This window comes from Saccopteryx leptura, chromosome 5, assembly GCF_036850995.1.
Source record: "Saccopteryx leptura isolate mSacLep1 chromosome 5, mSacLep1_pri_phased_curated, whole genome shotgun sequence".
NCBI lineage: Eukaryota > Metazoa > Chordata > Mammalia > Chiroptera > Emballonuridae > Saccopteryx > Saccopteryx leptura.
The window spans coordinates 190,810,675-190,832,841 of record NC_089507.1 but is presented as its reverse complement, the minus strand read 5'-3'; the positions used below and the strand labels follow the sequence as shown (position 1 = coordinate 190,832,841).

The 22,167-nt window shown below is 40.3% G+C and overlaps 1 protein-coding gene across 2 annotated transcripts in view; it reads left to right on the top strand.

Annotated features, from left to right (window-relative positions):
* The window catches only part of PLCB1 (phospholipase C beta 1), a 686,820-nt gene that overhangs the window by 11,578 nt on the left and 653,075 nt on the right, over positions 1 to 22,167 (top strand). For both annotated transcript variants that reach the window (XM_066387177.1, XM_066387178.1), the window contains exon 2: positions 7,221 to 7,298. In XM_066387177.1, coding sequence (XP_066243274.1) covers positions 7,221 to 7,298 — 78 coding nt within the window. The remainder of the gene's footprint in view (positions 1 to 7,220; positions 7,299 to 22,167) is intronic.

The following is a 22,167-nucleotide window of genomic DNA, read 5'->3' as shown; positions in this document are numbered from 1 at the left end:
GCATGGTATTTGAAGTAACATGCTTCCAACTTTCCCCTCTATTGTGTTTGATAATGGAATTTTTAGACCTGTATGTAAAAGGCAGATATCTTAACCATGCTTTCCTTCACTGTTTTGCATCCTCTATTCTGGGTCTTCTTACTTCCTCTGCTTTCCTTTATTTGGGGAGATTTCAGGCTAGACACATTCCTGGAAGAAAACTCTTGTCAATGCTGACGTTGCACATAGAAGTTTTGCTTAACTGATCCTAATCTTAACACGCTAGCATCTAAGATTACTTTATTGTGTGTGTGTTTATAGTCAGGGCTGCATCACTGACAATTGATGGGCATCACATCTGATTTTCAGTGACCCTTAGAATTTTTTCCCCTTACATAGCTCCCCCCCCCCCAATGTATATATTTGCCGTCTTTGCCTCTGCTGTTTCCTGATGCAGGTTATGGGTAATGCCTGTGGAATATCTCTCATTAGTTTTCCTCATTGTTCACTGTAATATTGAGTACAGGGCACATCCTGATGCATGTGCCCTGGCCTGTAATAACATAGGGACATAGAATCACTTTGGAGTCAGGATTGCGGTCAACCTTGGCCAATAGATTGACCTCAGTCCTAAGGAATATACTGCAAGTCTGTGGACCAGTCCTTGACATCAGCCTTAAGGTTCAGGGTGATAGCTTTGCTAGGACTGTCATGATCAAGTTCCACAGGCTGAGTGACGGAAATGGCAGAAAGTTATTTCCTCACAGTTGTGGGGGCTGGAAGTCTGAGATGAAGGGATGGCGGAGTTAGTTCCCTCTCAGGGCCGTGAGGAAAGGATCTGTTCCAAGCTGCTCTCCCTGGCTTGTGGGTGGCCATCGTTGCCCTGGGTCATCACATGGTCTTCCCTCTTTGTATCTCTGTCCACATTCCCAACCTTTATAAGGACACCAGTCAGATTGGGTTAAAATCCACACTTTTGACCCCTTTTAATCACCTCTCTGAAGACTCTCCAAGGACAGTCACATTTTGTGGTACTGGGTTTAGGACTTCACTGTATGAGTTTGGGGATGGGGCACAATTCAGCCCAGAGTATACCTCAGCCTGGTAAAATGTGGCTCAAGGGGTGGCAACATGGTGGCTTTGTTCAGATATTTGAAAATTGACACTTAGAGAGGCAATTAGATTAGTTTGCACTACTTAGGTATTAAAACTGGATGGTCGCTGCAGATACGGAAAACCCCAAAACTTTCTAACAAATTACCTGACCGACTTTGCTTTGTGGAAAAGATGCCCCCATGAATAAGAAACCTATTTCCCCACAAAAAGGTTTAGAGCTGCACTGCCCAATAGAAATGTAATGTGAGCCACACAGCAAATTTAAAATGTTCTAGTGGCCACATTAAAACAAAAGGAAACAGGTGGAACTGATTTTTTTTTAACAATATACAGTATTTAATCTTATATGTTGATTTCAAGATCAATATTAGAAAGGACCAATGAGCTATTTTATATGCCTGTTTTCAGTCTCAGCCTGAAATCGTTTTTATTTATTTATTTATTTATTTATTCATTTTTAGAGAGGAGAGAGAGGGGGAGAGAGAGGGAGAGAGAGGAGAAAGAGACAGAGAGAGAGAAGGGGGGAGGAGCTGGAAGCATCAACTCCCATATGTGCCTTGACCAAGCAAATCCAGGGTTTCGAACCGGTGACCTCAGCATTTCCAGGTCGATGCTTTATCCACTGCGCCACCACCGGTCAGGCTCAGCCTGAAATCTTGCAGCACATCTCAGTTGAACTAGCCATGTTCCCAGTGCTCACAGCCACGTGTGGTTTAGGGAACCCACACTGGACAGCATAGGCGTAGAGCACGCATTCTCAGATGGGCCAGACCGTCTGAAATGAAATAGAAAATGGTTCATGAGGAATGAAAAATCTTCTTACTCTTTACATTTATTTTGTATAAAGCACAGAAATACATACAGCATATAAATAGATAATCAGAATATCTGTGATATTAAAATTTCATGGAGGATGATTATGAAAATAAATGTTTAAAAAGGCTCTTTAGAAGGGCACTAATGAAAAAAATGTTGAAACAGGACTGGCATAGAGCAGGTGCTTGAAGAAGGTTTAACTCCCAATGCTCCCCTTACAAGCATAGGTGTGTTTCCTTGGGTACGTTATTTCACGTAAGCCTTAGTCTGTTTATCTGTAAAATGGGACTAGCAATGGCATCTGCATTTTAAATTACTATAAGTAATGAAAGAGAAAATTTATTACCAATGCACATTGCATTGACTAGCTCAGAAGAGGTATTCATTGCGTGTCCATTTTATACCATTAGGCATTTTTGTGAAGAAAATTGTGGTATTAGAAGGGAGTTGGGACTACTACTGCCTTTGTCGTTTCCTCTCAGTCTTTTAAGGATATATATATTCCAAATATATATACATATCCTAAACATATATATGTTTTTTCTGTCTTAAAATGATATATTTTACTTTTACATTTAATCTTTTGAGACATAATTATCATATAACCTTATATTAGATATATGATTGGTTTATAACAGCACACCGATGAGAAAACCATTGTAATAAAGAGTTTTAGGACTTCATAATGTTCATGTTGATTACAATGACTCCCTTGCCAAAATGTTTCTCTTTTTGGATGGTAAGGTTTTGTGGAGGACCTTTACTTTGTTCCTTCAATGTACTTCTTCTTCTTCTTCTTTTTCTTTTTCTTTTTTTTTCTTTCTTTTTTTTTTTTTTTTTTTTTTTTTTTTTTTTTTTTTTTTTGCTTAAAGATCTTTTGGGGATTCATGTAAGTTGCAAAACACCAAATTTTAAAACTTTTTATATCATTATATTAGTCTTCACTATTGATGAGATAGGATGAGAGTAAAATGGTTTCTATGAAACAAAAAGGAGTAGATGGAAAAGTGCTGTCCATCACCCACTATTACTAACTTAAAGTGGGTGTGTATATTGTTTTCTTTTTTATTTATTTATTTATATTTTTCTGAAGTTGGAAACAGGGAGGCAGTCAGACTCCCACATGCGCCCGATCAGGATCCACCCGGCACGCCCACCAGGGGGCTATGCTCTGCCCATCCGGGGTGTCACTCTGTTACAACCAGAGCCACTCTAGCGCCTGAGGCAGAGGCCATCCTCAGCACCCGGGCCAACTTTGCTTCTACTTTCCTGGAGCCCTGGATGCAGGAGGGGAAGAGAGAGACAGAGAGGAAGGAGAGGGGGAGGGGTGGAGAAGCAGATGGGCGCTTCTCCTGTGTGTCCTGGCTGGGAATCGAACCCGAACTCCTGCATGCCAGGCTGATGCTCTACCACTGAGCCAACCAGCCAGGGCGTTTTCTCTTTCAAGGTGGATGTTTATTGGAAAAAATGCCTTAAAACTTTCAATACACAGGTGGAAGTTGCATTTTTAGAGACAGTGTGTTTATAAGACATGGGTTTGCTTACATTTTAAGCTCACCGGTGCTCCCTGGGCTTCACCTCACTTTGTTCCTGATCCGAAGCGGCTCCCGTTGTAGGCTTTGGTTGTGGATCTCAAAGTGTGCTCCCCGGACCAGCAGGAGCAGCAGCAGCACTGAGAACATATTTGAAAATGCAGATCCTCAGGCTCCACCCCAGTCCTATTAAACGAGAAACCCTTGGGCAAAGGGCCCAGCCATCTGTGTTCTAACATGCCTTCCTGGTGAAATCTGATGCATTCAAAAGTTTCAAAGCCACCGGGTTATAAGATTACATGTCTCATAGATACTGATGCAGAGATTAAAAAAATACAACGTAGACTATCTGAAAGTTGTCTTGGTTTTTCTGCAGTAAAATGCGGTGAGAGTCAATATCCATCTGCAGTTGCTTTGGAAATGAAGGTTGACCGTGCATTTCAAACTTCAAACTAGAGCATGTGTCTGACAATTAGAAATACTTGATATCTGGACTGAGTGGCTACTTCGATATGGGAAGAATATAAACTTGTAGCTATGTGGGAGGTGGGGAAAAAGCAAGTGGAATTAAAAATGGATGTTTGTGTAATTCCGGGTCAGATCCTGCCTTGCCTGGTAAGAATGCCAAGTTCCAGCTGATCGTGGAATGCTAGAGGTGATTGTGGAGGAAGCAGGCAGGGAACCGAGATAAATGATCATTTAACAGAGGAACTGTGGCCGGAAGAGTGGGGTCAAGAAATAGTGAACAAAAGAGCTTTAATTTTGAAGGAGGAGAAGGAATAACCTAGAAATAGCAGTGTCTGAAACAATGAGGCAGTCTAAGCTGTTCCAAAAGATAAATTTTGGTCAGTTTTACTCTTCTAGTTTTAAGTATTTGGTTGTCTTGGATCTTTGCAGTGAATTGTCACCAAGATTTCGATTAGAATCTTGTCAGACACTCTAATAAGAAAAGAAACTGACCTGACAATCAGTTACAAGTACAGGTTATTTCCAGATTTACCTGGAAGTGGGGATGTGTGCTGTGTGCAGCCTCTGGGAAACTTAGATTTTGCCCAAATCTGGAAGAGAAGGTGATGAAACAGAAGTAAAAATATTGCTAGGATTGATTGGAAGTATTGCTCTGAGCTCTAATGTGCATAATTTCATGGAAGAAGCTGAAAATAAATTTTGTTTTCTTAAGTAAGAAGCAAGGAGGTAGAGAGACAGGCTTCCGCATGCACCCTAACTGGGATCCACCTGGCAAGCCCCCTGTGGGGTGATCCTTTGCCCATCTGGGACCATTGCTCTATTGCTTGGCAACAGAGAGCTTGAGGCAAGGCCATGGAGCCATCCTCAGCGACCAGGACCAACTTGCTCCAACTGAGCCATGGCTGTGGGAGAAGGAGAGAAAGATAGAGAGAAAGTAGGGAGAGGGAGAGGGGTGGAGAAGCAAATCAGCATTTTTCCTGTGTGCCCTGACTGGGAATTGAACCTGGACTAGTCATAGGCTGGGCTGATGCTCTGTGACTGAGCCAACCAGCCAGTGCCAAAGCTGACAAAATTTTAAAAGTTATTCTTTTATTATAGTATCAATTTCTTTCTAAATGTCTTTGAGGGTATTGAAAAGTAACTTTGAAAATTTTAAATTCCAGATGAAGTTCTATGCAACGGCACAATTCTTGTTTAAGATATATTTCCAATTGCATGTTGATAGTGAATCTTAAAAATATCAGGATAAAACAGAATGGCATTTCCTCAAAAAATTAAATAGATATGATCCAGCGATTTCACTTCTGGGTATGTACTGAAAACAATTGAATACAAGGACACACTGGTATTTGTAGACCCATGTTCATAGCAGCGTTAATCACAGTAGCCCAGAGGTGAAAAGAACCTGAATGTCCGTTGATGGAATGAATGGCTAAACAAAATACGATGAATAAATACAATAAAGCCTTAAATTATTCAGCCTTAAAAGGGAAGGTAATTCTGGCACATGCCACAACATGGGTGAACCTTGGACTCACTATTCTAAGTGCAATAAGCCAGCCACAAAAGGACAAATAGTGAATGATTCTACTCATCTGAGGTACCAACAGTAGTCAGATTCATAGAGACAGGCGGTAGAATGGTGATTGCCAGGGGCTGGGGGAGGAAGGGATGGGAAGTGAATGTTTAAGGAGTATGGAGTCTCAGTTTGGGAAGATGAAAGAACTTCTAGAGATGGATGGTGGTGATAAATATAGTTAATGCAACTAAGCTGGACACTTAAAAATGGTAAGTTTTATGTTATATATCTTTGTTCACAAGAACCTTCTGAGATAGGTATTATTATTTTCTTAATTTTTTTTCAGTTGTAGTTGTGTAGAATGAGGCACCAAGAGGAGACAGGCAGAAATTTGAAACCAAGAGGACGGCCTCTGTAACCTGTCTCCTTTTTTAAAAAAAAAATTTTATTAAGTGAGAGGCGAGGAGGCAGAGACAGACTCCCGCATGTGCCCATATCCACCCTGCAAGCCCCCTACCAGGCGATACTCTGCCTCTCTAGGCTGCTGCTCTGTTGATCTGCAATCAAGCTATTTTAGTGCCTGAGGCAAGGCCATGGAACCATCCTCAGTGCCTGGAGCCAACTTCATTGGAACCATTTGAGCCATGGCTGTGGGAGGGGAAGAGAGAGAGAGAGAGAGAGAAAGAGAAGGAAGACATAGGGGAAGGGGTAGAGAAACAGATGGTCGCTTCTCCTGTGTTCCCTGACCTTGAACAGAAACTGGAACTTCCATACACTGGACTGATGCTCTATTGCTGAGCCATATGGCCAGGGCTTGTAACCTGGCTCTTGAAGTCAAACTTACTGTGTATTCTAAAACCATCAACCTGCTCTATCCACCAGGACAAGAATCCCAAATTCCTAAATTATCTCAACATGTTCTAATTTTCATTGCAAGTCCTTTTGATCAAATGAAGGATATGGGATATCATAGTTATAATGCTATGAAAAAGTTGAAATAAACTGGCAATTTATGCCTCTTTTAAAAAGATGCAATTTCTGTGAAGGCCTGAGTATTTCAGTATGAAAATCCATATCTAATGACGTGTTTTCTTGTGCAGATGGTGTGCCTTTCTGAAAATTGCCAAAAGGAAGGAACACAGACTTTAGAAATGTTTAATATTATAATTACAGCAAATGCAGTTTTTGCTTTATAATATGCGTGTTTTAAATTTGTCTATGATGTTTTATTTTATCATGTGAAATTTAAACTTGTTAACTATTTTGTGGCTATCCTTCCGAATATACAGAAAATGGCTTTATTTACTGTTACCTTGGATACAGCAATGCCTAAATACTATGTTTGCTCTCTTTAGCACAATTAAAAATAGTTTCATAGAGCAAACATAATTTCAAATATTATTTCAAGCATGAATTTTAATTCAATTTAATCATAAAATATATAGTGATATTTAATGCTAAAATTATTTTAAAAAACAAAATAAAACTTTTTAATAGAAAACTTGCCAGTGCCTTTAAAGAACTTGTCTTGATCAGTAAACATAGGCATCACTGGACTTTTCCTTTACAAGTAATGTCCAAATATTCTACTTATTATTAAAGTACCTCAGTTATATAATTAATAATTCTATGACATTAACCATGCATTGTCTAATTTTTTTGAAATTTTTATTAAAAATTGATCACCTTGGACAAACTCTTAAAAGTTTATCACTTGTTAAGTAAGTCCTGGGTATGACTTTCTACAATGATATATATTGACATGCTTTTTTTTTTCCTTACAATTCTAGGACTCCACAATTGTCACTCCAATTATTTTGAGGTCTGACCCTCAGGGATTTTTCTTTTACTGGACAGATCAAAACAAGGTAAGAAGTGATATTTGTCTTTCTTACATTATCTGCTTGATTGCTGATTTGCAAGGTACTCTATTTCAGTGGTCCCCAAACTTTTTTGGGCCACGGACCGGTTTAATGTCAGAAAATATTTTCACGGACCGGCCTTTAGGGTGAGATGGATAAATGTATCACGTGACCAAGACAAGCGTCAAGAGGGAGTCTTAGACGGATGTAACAGAGGGAATCTGGTCATTTTTAAAAAATAAAACATCGTTCAGACTTAAATATAAATAAAACAGAAATAATGTAAGTTATTTATTCTTTCTCTGCGGACCAGTACCAAATGGCCCACGGACCGGTACCAGTCTGCGGCCCGGGGGTTGGGGACCACTGCTCTATTTTATCAACATAAATATATCCATTTCATAGGTGATTCTTTGTAAGTTATTTAAAGATTCTACTTAAAAAGTATCTCCAATATTGATATCTTTGGATTTTCCAAGGACTATTTTCTGAAATATTAGATGTACTAAATCCTAGAGCAATTGGTACTTTTCAGAAGAACATGGGAATGCGAATTACATTTGTTGTAGAAGAAAATTAGCCAGTATTAATGATTTAAGACCCCCTCCAACTCTACCTATAGAGAATGAAGAAAAATGATGAGAAAACAATCTTGATGTCTATAACTTTGGCTTTTTCTTTACTCTCCCCTTGCTGCGTATTAAAGGCTCTCCAAGCCTCAGCAGGAATTTGGACTTGATCGTTGGTTCAACTAGAAGATCAAAAATAGGATTCCTTTAGCTTACACTTTCCATTTTCCAGGAATTTCTCTCTCCATTAGCTTTCTATCCATCATACCATGAATTTAGTATCTCATTTGTTATGAAACCAATTGAGATGATTCCATATTGAATTATTAAAGCATAGACTGTCTGCAGATCATAAGATTTATTTGGAGTTTAATGGGCAGTTAGACCAGAATATTCATAGAAAGTGGTTATTATTTCAAGAGACAATGCTACGGTTCTGTACTTGAACCTATGAGGCCACAGAATGCAGAGTGTTTTGGCCCTGTGAGTTCTGATATTTGAAGATGAGATAGGCTTTATTGACAGTGCTAAATAAATTTAGAAGCCAATAAAACGCCTGGGAACCAAATTTTGAGGTGCTGTTCGCCTTTGCACATGCTCACGTTCTGTCCATATGCTGGAGTTTGTCTGTCTAGCCATCTGCTTTCTGGGCCACCTGGATTTCATTTGTGAGCAGTGGTGTGGAACTGGCCATGGGGAATGGTGTACTCGGGGCCAGGGTTGAGTCTGAGTGTGGCTCTTAGGGTGCTGTAAAGTAATATCTGGTCCCCGGGGCCAGTCGTGAATGGACCTTTTTACACATCATCAAAAGGCAAATTTTAGCCTTGTGGCTCTGAAGTTTCTTTCTGAATATCGGTCCCTTGGAGTCACTGCTGGCCGCAGAGTCATCTCTGGCCACAGATGTTAGGGGCTAAACCATAGACCCCAAGCTAATGTCAAAACATGTATTTGAGCAAGATTTCCTATTTAATGTTCATGTTTATTACTGGGTGTGTTAATCACTTTGGCTTTGACGTTCTGTTTGGTTTCCTGCTGTTATGTATAAAACAATGGCTTGAAAGAGGTTATGTTTTTTTTTTTCCCTCCTTAAGCCTATTTTTAGAACTGTTAAAGCTATATTCCTGAAAGATATATTTATAATGCCTACAGTATTTTAAAAGTTTGGGTATTTGGATGAGAGACTAAGCTGTCTGTTTGATTTTTTAACTGGTAAATCAAGCTTCCATAAAAGCAACTGAAGATATTTGGGTTTATTTTTAAATAATTCATAGCAACTCAATTAAGCTTCCCTCTAAGACCAATCATAAATATTTCTTTGCTTAAGAAAGAGAAAGGTTTTAGGGCCAAAGACCTTTTGATGCCTCTCTATTGTTCTGTGAACCCAGTATTTTTCACTCATGCTTATTTCAACATGTAGGGAAATTTCTTTCAGTTTTTTATACCAACTATTTTTTTTCCTTGGTTGTAATGCTGTTTATGACCAAGTAAAACAAACAATGAGGTAGCAGTTTCTTTTTGTCTTTTTATTACTTGTCTTTTCACAGAGATTAATCTTCCAAAGGATTAGATTTTAGCTTTTACTTTTTAAATCCTGATGTCATCTCTCAGTCATATATTAGAGGTTGGAGGTTTATTTTTCAGTCAGTGATCATAAATCTGTAATCAAAAGATGAGAGGAGTTAAGTAAAAAAAAAAAATTTAAACTTTCCATGCTTCCAGGGTTGTCATTTTCTCCTGGCTTTTAGCCCAGCCCTGGAACCAGAAGGAGGATGCATCTACGACGACAAGGAGACGGCCTCCTCTAAGTGCTGTATTAGAGGTTATGTACGCTAGAAGAAATAAATGGCACTCCCAAATGGGGCTGGCACGCTGAGCTTTTAGTCCAGGCTTTTGCATAAAATCATCTGAACGTACTGGCCAAAAGGTGCCATCATGATGTTATATAGAAACCCACTTTCTTTAAAATATGTTTTGCTGACTATTACTCAGTGATGTGAATCTATTACATGGAGTATAGAGATGCTATATCAGAGGGAAAAATATAGGCTACTTTTAAGTTTATCCCTTGATTTTATACAGCGTGTTCTCCGTTGGTTTGGTTTGGTTTGGTTTGATTTGGTTTGGAAGCCTGCATTGGTACTCAGTGCAATAAACCTCTCTTCTGCCTTCTGGCATCTGCGCAACACGTCTCCCTGTCCATGCAGCCTGTACTGAGAAGCTTTGATTAGTAAACACTGAATGCCTAGTCTGCTTGCAGGCGAGCTGAGTGGCTTTAAGAAGCTCTTGGTAAAGAATACTGTTACAAGATCTTTTCTTTTTATAGTAGTGGAAGAAAATCCTAACATTTTACACACTGTCTCACCCTTGTCCTCTCTCCCATTGTGGCTACATTATACGACAGACCAGAGCCACCTATTGCAAGCCACTGAATTTTACCCTCCGGGACAATGACACGCTCCTTTCCCAAATCCCTCCTTTGGTTTGTCAACATAGAAATGATATGTGGCCAGAAAAGGACAGGCAGCTCAGATGATAGATTTAAGAATTAAAAACCAGAGCTAGCAAGCGGATTTGAGGTAGTTTTGGTGAAACATCAAACGAAAGCATGTTTGGGATTGGATGCACCTTATATTATAGGATGCATATTTATCCTTTGTTCCCACAATGCACTTACTCTCTTTATTGTTGGCTCTGTAAACCTTATTGATTGTCATTAGCAAAAACGAGTTTCTGAATGTGACTATTTTCAGCCTGGTGTTTTTTTGTTTGTTTGTTTGTTTGTTTTTCTGGTGTCACTGTGTATTATTTGAAGAGGATCAGTTTATTTGTAACCATGGCTGAGAAGGGACTCCTGCACAGCCTGAGTATTTGCGAGGCTGCCCCTATTGGGCTGGGCTTTTTTTTTTTTTTTTTGAGCAGTACCATATTGGGTCCAGAAACCAACACAGGAAGGGTTACCATGATAGCCATGGGAGCTTCGAGAGGAATCTGAGGAATCTGCATCATGATTTTGGAAGAAAAGTGAAAGAAGAAGAAAAAAGGGGTCAATGTTAAAGAGCTAATAAAAACCTATCCTGCTCGAATAGGAAAGAAAGTAGACCTTTGCCTTGCAACTCGATGCCGTGCTTCTGTGCCAAGGTTGGTGTAAAAATAAAACCAGTCACTACTAGCTCAGATTCAGGAAGTTCAGTATCGCCCGGTAAACTCTTCCTCGTATCCCTAAAACAGGAGTTGGGGGAGGGGGCAGAACACATACTTAAATTAAAAAGAAATAGGAGGGAAAAGTACCCATTTCAAATGAAGGACTTCAACTACTTTCTCTCTTTTTTGGTTGTCACAGGTTTTATTTTGTATTTTCAGTTTTGCAGATAGTATCCAAGCACATCCTTTGTGTAAGCGAGTAACACACTATAAATGTCCTTCACCTCTCTCCACCATGGACACTAATCTTAGTCCTCTCTCCAGAGTCCGTACTGGTAGCAGCTTCCTAGTATTTTTCCAGGTGGCTTTTAAATGCAGCTGTCCGGGGAACTATCTCATTTTGTTTTGTTTATATCCATTTGTGTCCTAAATGACATCATATTGTTTTTACTGTTCCGCAAACTTGCTCTTCACTTTACAGATGTCTTAGAGAGAACTGTTCACGTGAGTACATATGTATCTACCGTGTTCTGTTAAATTGCTCGATCATATCCCATGGGATGGATTACTAAATTTTGTTTAACAGAAAAATTTCTCATTGTTGGACTGTTGGTTTTTGTCTGTTTCTCCTTTTAGGCTACAGATAACAATCCTATAAGAACACCCAGCCCTGAGTAGCCCTCAGTAGGTATATGGGTCAGGGTTTTCCAGAGGTGAATACTCAGAGTACAATTGCTGATTGAAGGCTATACATATCCTAAATTTTATTTAATAGTTGAGCCATTTTATAATCCTGCCAGTCTTGTGTGAGAGGAACTGTTTCCTGAAGCCCCACCAATGGTATTAAGAAACACTTTATTTTTGCCAATATGATGCAACCGTTGTACCTCTGTTTTAATTTGCTGCTGCCTGATTTGCCAGTAAGCCGTGTATATTTTCATCCATTTGTGGACCATTTCTGTCTTCTCTTACATGAATTATGTACTATATCCCTTGCCTTGTGTCGAGAATTCTGTATATATTCTTGAGGTTATTCCTTTAGCTGTTATGAATGTTGCAAATACTTTCTTCCTGTCTGTGGCTTGTCTTTGAATTTCTTAACTTTTAACTTAGGCATGACAAAAAAAATGACTTGACATTTTCAGCTTTGATATATTCACATTTCGACCTTTATTCCATTTGGCTTTATTTAGGCCTGTCTTCTCATGGTCTTTATTGCCATCATTATTACTAATTTAGGTTTTTGATCCATGTGTAATTAACTTAGTCCACATGGGCTGCTATAACAAAATACAACAGACTGGGTAGCTTATAGAAAACATCTGTGTCTTTCTCACAGTTCTGGAGGTTGGAAGTCCAAGATCTGGGTGCCAGGAGGGTCAAGTGAGGGTTCTTTTCTGGGTTGCAGACCTCTCGTTGTATCCTCACAGGGTGGAAGGGGCTGGGATCTCTCGGGAATCTTTTATAAAGGCACTAATCCCATTTGTGGAGGATTCTCCCCTCAGGATTTAATCACCACGCAAAGGCCCCACCTCCCAATACCATCATTGGGCATTAGGTTTTCAACCTATGAATGGGGCAGGGGGGCAGACATTCAGACTGTGGTAATCACATCATGTATTTTGAGGACTGGCGTGAGGTGAGGTTTGAAATCTGATTTTGTTAAACAAGTAGCCCTGTGTGTTGGTGGCTTCCTTCTTTCTGGTCGGACCCAGCTATGACAGCACTCTTCCGTGTGGCTTGCTCCTAGCTCAGGGTGTGGAGGGGACAGGAGGCAGAAGCTGAGATGGCAGTGGACTGCAGTTATGCTCCCATTTTGCCCCTAATACCGATACCTGGATCACCTGGTTTGATGGCTCAGAGATCGGCTCCTGTGTTTTAATGCCTGTGAGTGTGAATGCAATTCCTTACTTCATTTTTATTCCATTGACCTTCTGCCTTGTATATATACTTTTTGATTCAACAAGTGCACCCCTTTCTGGTTATCCGTGATTTAGATTGTGTGCCTGCATATTCAGTCATCCCTAGGAACTCTGGACAGCAGCCACAGGCTTTGCCATCTGCTTATCTGCCATCTTGTCCTGGCCTTTGGTTTCACACGAGACACCTCTTGGGGTCCTTGTACAGAGGGAGTGTTAAGTTTCTATGAATAGCACTAGTAACCTTAAATATTTTTTTACAGAGTTCAAAAGCAAAGTTTAAATTACAACTACTTACAGAAGCCATAGTGACATATTTCAGCATAGGAGTCCAGAGTTCATAAATATTTTGAATGATGCATCATACACTTCTACAAGAAAATCTAGAAATACCATATTAAAAGAATTAGTCTGGCTTCCATGAAGAATCACTGTCACCAACCATTTTATTCATCACTGTTTGGCAGTGCTGTTTCCCCTTTTGGACACTGTTCTCTAATATATCCCAGAAACATCAATATTGACCTTTTTTGTGTACAGTGAGTGGGGTAGGGCACTGAACAGTTCATTGAATGCAATGGGGAGGTTATAAATTAAGAAACTGAACTCTATTCATTTTTATTTGGTAGCTTCCCCCAAATCCTAAAACAATAAGTGAAATTACCTCTAAAAAAAAAAAAGCCAAACGTATGTAAGGATTGCTTTTGGAGGACTGGGGTTGTTGCTTGGTCTGGAACATACATCAGTCATTGCCAGCTAACCAGCAACACCTATGGTATGTCTTTTCCTTTCTCCTCCCTGAATTTTTTAAGAAATTAATACCTAGAGAAGACATAGCATGAAGTTCTTAGTACTGCAGAGGCCGGAAGTTGGAACCTAGTGGCCACCATTCGTTCCTTTGCTTTTTCTGGCCACTGGTTCTCAGTTTGCCACCCACACCACCACTGGGAAGTCCCTCGGAATTAACACCCAACCTGACCCAAGGAGTTTGATAGGTAAATACCATAGTTCCCTCATCTTTTGGGAGGAAAAGCTCAGGGTACCTGATTTATGTCTTTTTCCAGTGGGATTAAGTCCATTTACCTCCAACAGTAACTGCCTTGAAAATATATACCCTTTAGGGATTTCCTTCCCATTCTGTTTCAATTCCCCACTCCTGATGTGTCCTGGAACCCCTTTTAAAATAAACTAACTTCACCAGAATCTGTGCCTAGGAACTGCCTGATATAGTACTTAATGCTTGAGAACTTAAGAGTGTTGTTCCCAATTGAGTGTATTAAAAGGATTCCTTAGTCAGAGGCACTGGAACTTATTAGGTGAGCATTCTGTTTTAAGCCAGGGCAGTTTTCTTAAAACTCTTAATAAGGGAGGCAGGAAGATGGTTAAGAAAGCCAGGTTTTGAATCAGATGTGGGCCTGACCTGTGGTGGCGCAGTGGATAAAGCATCGACCTGGAAATGCTGAGGTTGCCGGTTCGAAACCCTGGGCTTGCCTGGTCAAGGCACATATGGGAGTTGATGCTTCCAGCTCCTCCTCCCTTCTCTCTCTCTGTCTCTCTCCTCTCTAAAAATGAATAAATAAAATAAAAAAAATTAAAACGAAAAAGTGACCTAGAGTCAGATGTGGGTTTGAGTTCTGGCTCTACCTTTTATTAAATGAGTCAACTCTGGTGAATCTCTTCAACCATCTTAAGCTTCAGTTTCATCATCTATAAGATGAGGTATTACTTTTTAGAGTAGTTGCTTAAGGTGAATAATGAGAGTCCAGCACAAAGCCTGGCAATTTGTAAATTCTCAGTCCTTTGTGCTGGCTTTAAAACAATTAATAATTTAATTTTTTTTAAGTTTCATTTTTATTGAGATATAACCAACAAATAAAATTGTGATATATTTAAAGTGTAAATGTTATGCTTTTGATATACATATACATTGTGAAAGGATTCTCTCCACTGAGAGAATACATCTATCACCTCTCATATTTATTATTATTTTTGTGTGAGGACATTTACACTCCACTCTCTTAGTGAATTTTAGTTATATGATACAGTGTTATCAATTCTAGACACCCTGTTATACACTAGATGCTCAGATCTTAATTCATCTTATAACTGAAAACTTGTAGCCTTCTAACAACCCCCTTCGCCCCTCCCCCAGGCCGTTTCTGATAACCACTTTCCTACTTCTCTACTTTCAGTTTCTATAAAGTAGATTTTGTTGCTATTTGGCTTATTTTACTTAGCATAATGCCCTCGAGGTCCATTGTGGTGGCTTTTATTATTGGTATATAATAAACAATTAGTCTTGGACTAAACAATTAGTCCCCAACTTGTTGGGGACCACAGATGTGCTGCTTTGAAAGCCAGCTGACCATCTGTTTACAGATATTTTTAAATCTATTTTCTTTTTCTTCTTAAGGTAATAGTGACTTGTTTTCTGTTTAACCTATGTTGTGATCTTTTGATTTAAAGAAGTGAAGCTTGAGTCTGTTTGGGCAAATATGATGTTTATGTATTCCATAATGTGTTGGGAACAGAGCCATGGAAGGCAAAAGAAAGGATTTATAGTTCAGAAGACTTTTCTTCCTAGATAATTTTCTATTAAATACTCCATCACAGGTGAAAGGTTTTTGGACCCTTGGGAATTTAAAGAATCTTATGGACTAAGCTGCAAGCTGATGTAAAGGTCCTGGAGATGACATTGTTTTATGTGTTGTGGCATAATTTGGATAGTCCGTAGTCTGTCAAATTTCCGAGGAACAAATTCTCTCCGTCACATTCACTTCCAGATTATGCTCCACTTATTTTATTTTTTATATTAAACTTGCCTCTTTATTTCACCAGGTGGTCAGGATGTAGAAGTAGCTACCGCTATCCGCAGTTTCCTCTGGGGACCTTGGCAGGATTGACTGCTGTGACCCGGCAGGGAGCCCAGGTGCTGGTCCATCCCGACAGGCTGAAATCTGCCTGAGGTCCAGGGTCCCCGGGTCAGGACAGGTCACCTAGTTGGAGGGCATCCGCTGTGAGGGGCATGTGCAAGGTCAAGGTTGGGGGGCGGTTCTGGGAAAGGGTCTCATAGTCATGTCCTCCTGCTCTTGGAATTGGTGCTTCCCAGCCGTGTAAACCAGCCCTGACCCATGCTGTGGCTCTCCCTGGGCAAGCGTGCCTGGCGGGTGTGCAGGTCCCCTGTGCAGTAAGTCACGCTCCCAGTCTGTGCTCACTGCAGCGCAGGCTGCTCCTGGAGGGCGGTGCTGTGCGTTCCTCAGGGTCCTCTGCTGGCTCTGAAACCCTCCTTGTCCGTACTCTCACCTCCTTTAGCCACCACCTGCTCCACCCTCGCCTCGCCCTGTCTGGGTTATTCTTTCTCATCTGCCAAACCTGCTGACTCTCTCTCTCCCATCTCCTTCCTCAGTTCTTTGTTTCTTCTTTCTTTATTCCTTAAAACTTGTGTTCTGATATCTTGAATACATCCTTAGCAAAATCTCACATATCTGGTTGCTGTTCTTATTCCTACTGATACAGTTTTCATTTTTATAAGCTCCTTTTCTAAGCTGGTCTCCGGGTGATGAGGGAACATCGCCCCGAGGAGGGAGACTGCGGAGTCCACCTTGCTCCATTTATTCTTAACCTGACCTTCTTTTCCCTGGCGGAAGCCCCAGAGTTTTTGCCTCCAGCCTGCGTAGGATAGCCAAATGTTTTGATTGCTTAGGCTACGTGAGTGTGACATAACAAGGCATGCTATTAAAATGAAATCTGTTACAAGTTCATCCTGGAGGTTGGGATTCAGGTGTTTTTTTTTTTTGTTGTTGTTGTTTGTTTGTTTGTTTTTTGGTAGAATTTTAAACCAACATGTAACCTTTTGAAGTGTACTATAAAATTAGGCTGGTTATAATGGCACGTGGCAGTTTCTTTGGAATCGTGTGTAGGATGTAAGTGCATTGATAGAATTTTCCTGTCATCATCACAGCACTTCATCCTGTGAAGGACAGCAGCAGTGCTCATTTGAGTACATCGTCAGCAGAGTTGAGAAATGTATGATACCCTGGCTTTATTTCCAAATTAGTTACTCTTTTTTTTTTTTTCTTTTTTTTTTTTCCATTTTTTCATTTTTCTGAAGCTGGAAACAGGGAGAGACAGTCAGACAGACTCCCGCATGCGCCCGACCGGGATCCACCCGGCACGCCCACCAGGGGCGACACACTGCCCACCAGGGGGCGGTGCTCTGCCCATCCTGGGCGTCGCCATGTTGCGACCAGAGCCACTCTAGCGCCTGAGGCAGAGGCCACAGAGCCATCCCCAGCGCCCGGGACATCTTTGCTCCAATGGAGCCTTGGCTGCGGGAGGGGAAGAGAGAGACAGAGAGGAAAGCGCGGCGGAGGGGTGGAGAAGCAAATGGGCGCCTCTCCTGTGTGCCCTGGCCGGGAATCGAACCCGGGTCCTCCGCATGCTAGGCCGATGCTCTACCGCTGAGCCAACCAGCCAGGGCCAAATTAGTTACTCTTGATATGGGGCTGGCAAAGGTAGGTTGACAGTTGTGAGCCCACAGAACACTACTGTAATAATCATAACCTGCATATCTTTTTCCATTGGAACAACTGTAAACCTCTGGCCCATCCCTGTATAATTTAATTGCAAAATGATGCCTCGGTTTTTTGAGTTGCTTATATTTAGCTGTTCCCAGTATTATGAGGGAAATTACATTAATGCTTTCCGTGATATGAAGCTATTATAATGGGATATTTGTACCTTTTGATACCAAAATTAGCTTGAAGCACTGGAATGGAGGAATGTCTGCCAGAAATATATTTTGTATATTGTTCATAATTTGATTTCCTGTTATGTGGAAAACCCGTTTGCTTTGTTGTGAAAAGAATTCCCAGATACTTGGTATTGACATAATGCCATGCTCCTTTGTTTGAATGACAGATGTTGTAGATAGAGTGAGCCTTTTTGGTTTTTCTCTAGTTTGTTTTTTTGCCTATCCAAGATTGTTTGACCCTACTGATGGGTTTCTTATCAAGCTGGGTTCTTTTATATTTAATCAGCAACAGAAGCCTCTTTCCTCCCATCTCGTTAGTATAAACTGCCAGTTATAAAAACAGTCACAGGGATATAGAGTACAGCATAGAGAATGTGGTCAATATTATTGTCATAACTGGGTATGGTGTCAGGTGGGTACTAGAGCTATTAGAGTGATCAGTTTATATAAATGTTCAACCACTGGGTTGTATATGTGAAGCTCATATAATATTGTATGTCAACTGTGATTGAAAAATAAAAATACTTAAACAAAAAAAAGAATGAAACTTTTATAAGCAAAAAATAATTGGACAGTTGAGTTATTTCAGCATATATCACAATAAAAATAAGCTAAAAACAAAACATAATATTCCATTTTCATATTTTATCATTGTTTCTTTTGTTTAAATGTAAAAAGGCAAAAACACAAACTTTGAACATGCTCTAATTTGATTTGCACATGCTTTTAAATAATTTTATTATCATTACCAATAATAGCAAACAAACATATGGTGTTTTCTGCATGCCAGGTACTGTTCTAATACATATGTACACACACACACACACACACACACAATCACTTGCATAAGCCTGTGAGGACAGAGTTGTGATTATACCTATTTACAGGTGAGTACAGTGACATAACACAGAGGTTAAGTAATGACCCCCGTCATCCCGCTGGTGAATAACAGAGGCAGGAGTAGAACCCAGGCAGTCTGGCTCGGTGTCCTGGTTCTTAACTTTTTGCTTTTTAAAGAACCTGTTTAATGTGGAAAGCTAAGTTTCCCTGTGAGATATTTTCTCTTAGCATTGTCTGAAAAGAAATCTCAATAGATATATTACCAGCCAGTAGGAAATGATCCTCAGTTTGGGCTGCACATTGAAGTCACCTGAAGAGCTTTGAAAAATGCTGATGTCTGGGCCTTGCCCCTCGGGAGAGCCTGATTTAATTGCTCTGCGCTGTGGTCAGGACATCAAACTTTTTTTTTTGAAAGCTTCTCTCATTTGGTTCTAATGTGCAGCCAAGGTGAACACTAATAGAAAGCAAGCTGACATCACAAATTAACTCAGGAAACTTCCGGAGAGGATGCACTCACTCAGCCTTTCCTGTTTGTGTCCTAATTTCTATCAGAAGTAACAGGCAGCCTGAGCACCCAGAGGCCCAGCAAGATGCTGAATTATTTGACTATGAATGAATAGTGTTCCTTATACTGGATTTAGGAAGGCAGGGAGTTGCTAGCGTATTTACAGGAAGATTCTCAAAATCTAAGATGGAATCAGAATAGTTATTTTTGTTAAATTCAGTTGGAAATTAATTTTCTATTCTCTGAATGTTCTGGGCATTAACTGTCTGTTTTATTCTCACTAAACATGCCCCTGGCATCCAAGGCCTATGTATGAACCTTTGTGTTTATGTTTTCCTAGATCCTCATTTAGACAAAGTTGCTGTCTGCATTCCAAATTTAATTAAATGAGCTGTCCTGTTGAATAAGCAAATGTGGTTTTAAAAATGATTTTATAGAATTATTTCATTTTGTATCTTAAGGTTGGTATTATGGATACAAAAGCAGATATCATCTTGTTAAATTACAGCCTCATGTCCTGTCTTATAAATTTGTAGCAATACTTCCTTTATTGACACATAAACCCATAGGGGAACCAGTAAGAGCCAGTTTCTATACAGGTGTGACAGGAAGTTTCTTATAAGCACCTCTGTACCATACATTTGAAAATGGTAAAATTCATGTTCCCCCCATTAGACTTTTGGGTTTTCAAATTCTGTCTCCTGTGGGGGAATGTGGATTGTGATGAGAATGCTTTTGCATGAGATTTCAGCATTTCGCAACCCCTTCCCCCCCACATTTAGATATCATGGTTTGGAAATTGCTGTGCAGCATGGCAAACAGTGCACCTGTTTGAAGCGAATGCCTCAATGAAAGCTTTATGGAGCAGAACTAGTTGCTATGCTAAAAAATTAACTGTTGTGCTGGTATAATAATGGAGTCTATTTTTAGATAAACATTTGTTTCTGTAGCATAGCTTCATTATTCAAGAGGGCAGCCGTCTCAGCACAATACTCTGAATACTGAGTTGCCAGAATACCAGAATAGATGGGACTTTAGATGATGTAAATTTTTCCTATATACAGTATTTCATTACTGGAGGGAAACAATTAAAATCAAAACAAAATACTGAAAGAGTTTCAGGTTGATGGTGTTTGTAGGGTGAGTTCTTCCTGCAGCTGACTCCAAGACAAGGATTCAAACTCAAGTAGTTTTATTGGGAAGGCAACTCCAGGAAGCTGGATGGGGCAGTGGGGAAGCTAGACAGGCAAGGGAAGGCAGCCAATAATGTGTGAATTATCAAATAGGTTACGCCCTGGGCAACTGAAGCGCCATCCTACTGGGAGCTGCAGGAGACCCGTGTGACACACACTTCAGAATTATCCCAATTGAGGGCGAGAGTATTTACCCACCAGTTCGCAGCTGTCAGTGTTTGAGGGCGGCTCTTCCCGAGGCTGTTATGTTCTCAGCACTGCCAGGCCCTCAGCAGTGGAGAGGGCTCCAGAGCAGTGCGATGAGAAGGAAGCTGTCAGTTGGCATGTAGGGGAACACGTGGCCACCAGCTCCAACGACCTCTTGGAGGCTTTAATTTTCAGGTCACATTTTATAGATCTATACCACAGGGTGCAAACTAGAGTCTCGACCCTTTCACAGAAAGATCTTGCTTAGCCTGCCTAGTGCATTAAAAGTGTAAGCTTGAGTGGCCAGCATTTAAAAATCTGGGAAGTTCATTTATAAATTGGGATTTCTCATAAAATCAGAGGGCATGACAACACTGGTGGACATACCTTTCTGGTCACATTCGGCTGCCTGCTTTAGGCAGGGCGTGTGGCATCCAATTGGCCACAGTCTCCACCAGGCCAGCCCACCTAATTTATATGACACTTTTGAGTGTAAAATATTGGGGCTCTATGGTAACTTTCCTTACTAGAAGCTTCAACAAGCTAATGATTATAAAGCTTTTCGTGGAATGAAATTAATTCTGTCACATTCGGCTTATTGAAGGCAATGGCAGAAAGACTGAATTTTAGAGTGGGAATGCGGCTGCACGTCGGTATGTCCCCGCCCTGCTCATAAAAGCCACAAGCAAAGCAATTGATGCTCCGAGCCCATTTCTTCTCCGTGAAATGTGCATCTGAAATGTGCGAGCCCTGAGGTTGCTCTCAGCTTTAAATGGCTCTTATTCCGAAGTGACTTTCATGTGGCATTGTGCTAGGTAATATTTAGAAATATGACTCCTTGACAAAAGACTTCGTGTTGAATTGGGCCATTAATCTACAGGGAATAAAAATGGTGGGCTCCAGGACACCAGGCAAACTGCCTTCCTTTGTAGAATGAATGGTATTAACTTTGTTCCCGTTCAAGTCGGTGGGCACTGACTGGTTTACCCAATCAGTATACAACACCCTTCCCTTACTATAGAGTTGCACTATCCAATAGAGTAGCTCTAGAAACATGTTGCTTTTTACAGGTAAATTTTAATTTAAATACAATTTAAAAAATAAATTTATTCCTCAGCTACATTAGCTGCATTTCAGGTGCTCAGTAGTCACCAGTGGACAGGTACAGTTAAAGGACATTTCTGCCACTGCAGGAAGTTTTAGTGGATGACATTGCATAGAGATTGGGTCAGGAATGGTCTATTCAGAGCCAATGTGAAATGAAGGAAAGTTTTCTTGAAAGCGTGGGCAAAGAACCTCTCTCTCTTTTGCTGGATCATGAGTTGCAAGGATGTGATAGGGTCCTGAATTTATTTATTTCTTCTATGAGTGCAAGTGTTGGGATAGTTCAGTACCACTTTGGGAGCCTAACGAATACGGTAACCCTGTGGAAGACACACCAGTGCGAACCAAGTCCTTGGTGACATTATTTCAGATGCGCTTCAGTTACGTGAGCCAGTCCGTTCCCCTCATTGTCTAAGCTGGTTTAAGGTGGGTGTGTTTTCCCTTTGCAATCAACATTACTAACAGACACTATGGACGATTATTTATTTAAAGGTATACAGGAGCTCAGATATCCGGGATCCTTCTGCGGTTGTCCCATAAACATGAAAAAGAAATACAAGAAAGGATAGAATTTACTCAGTCTTTATATATACAGTGGCTACAATTCTCTGTGCTCAACATTACTGTTAGTTGTTTTATATATTTCTCTAAGTTGTAATTTAGCT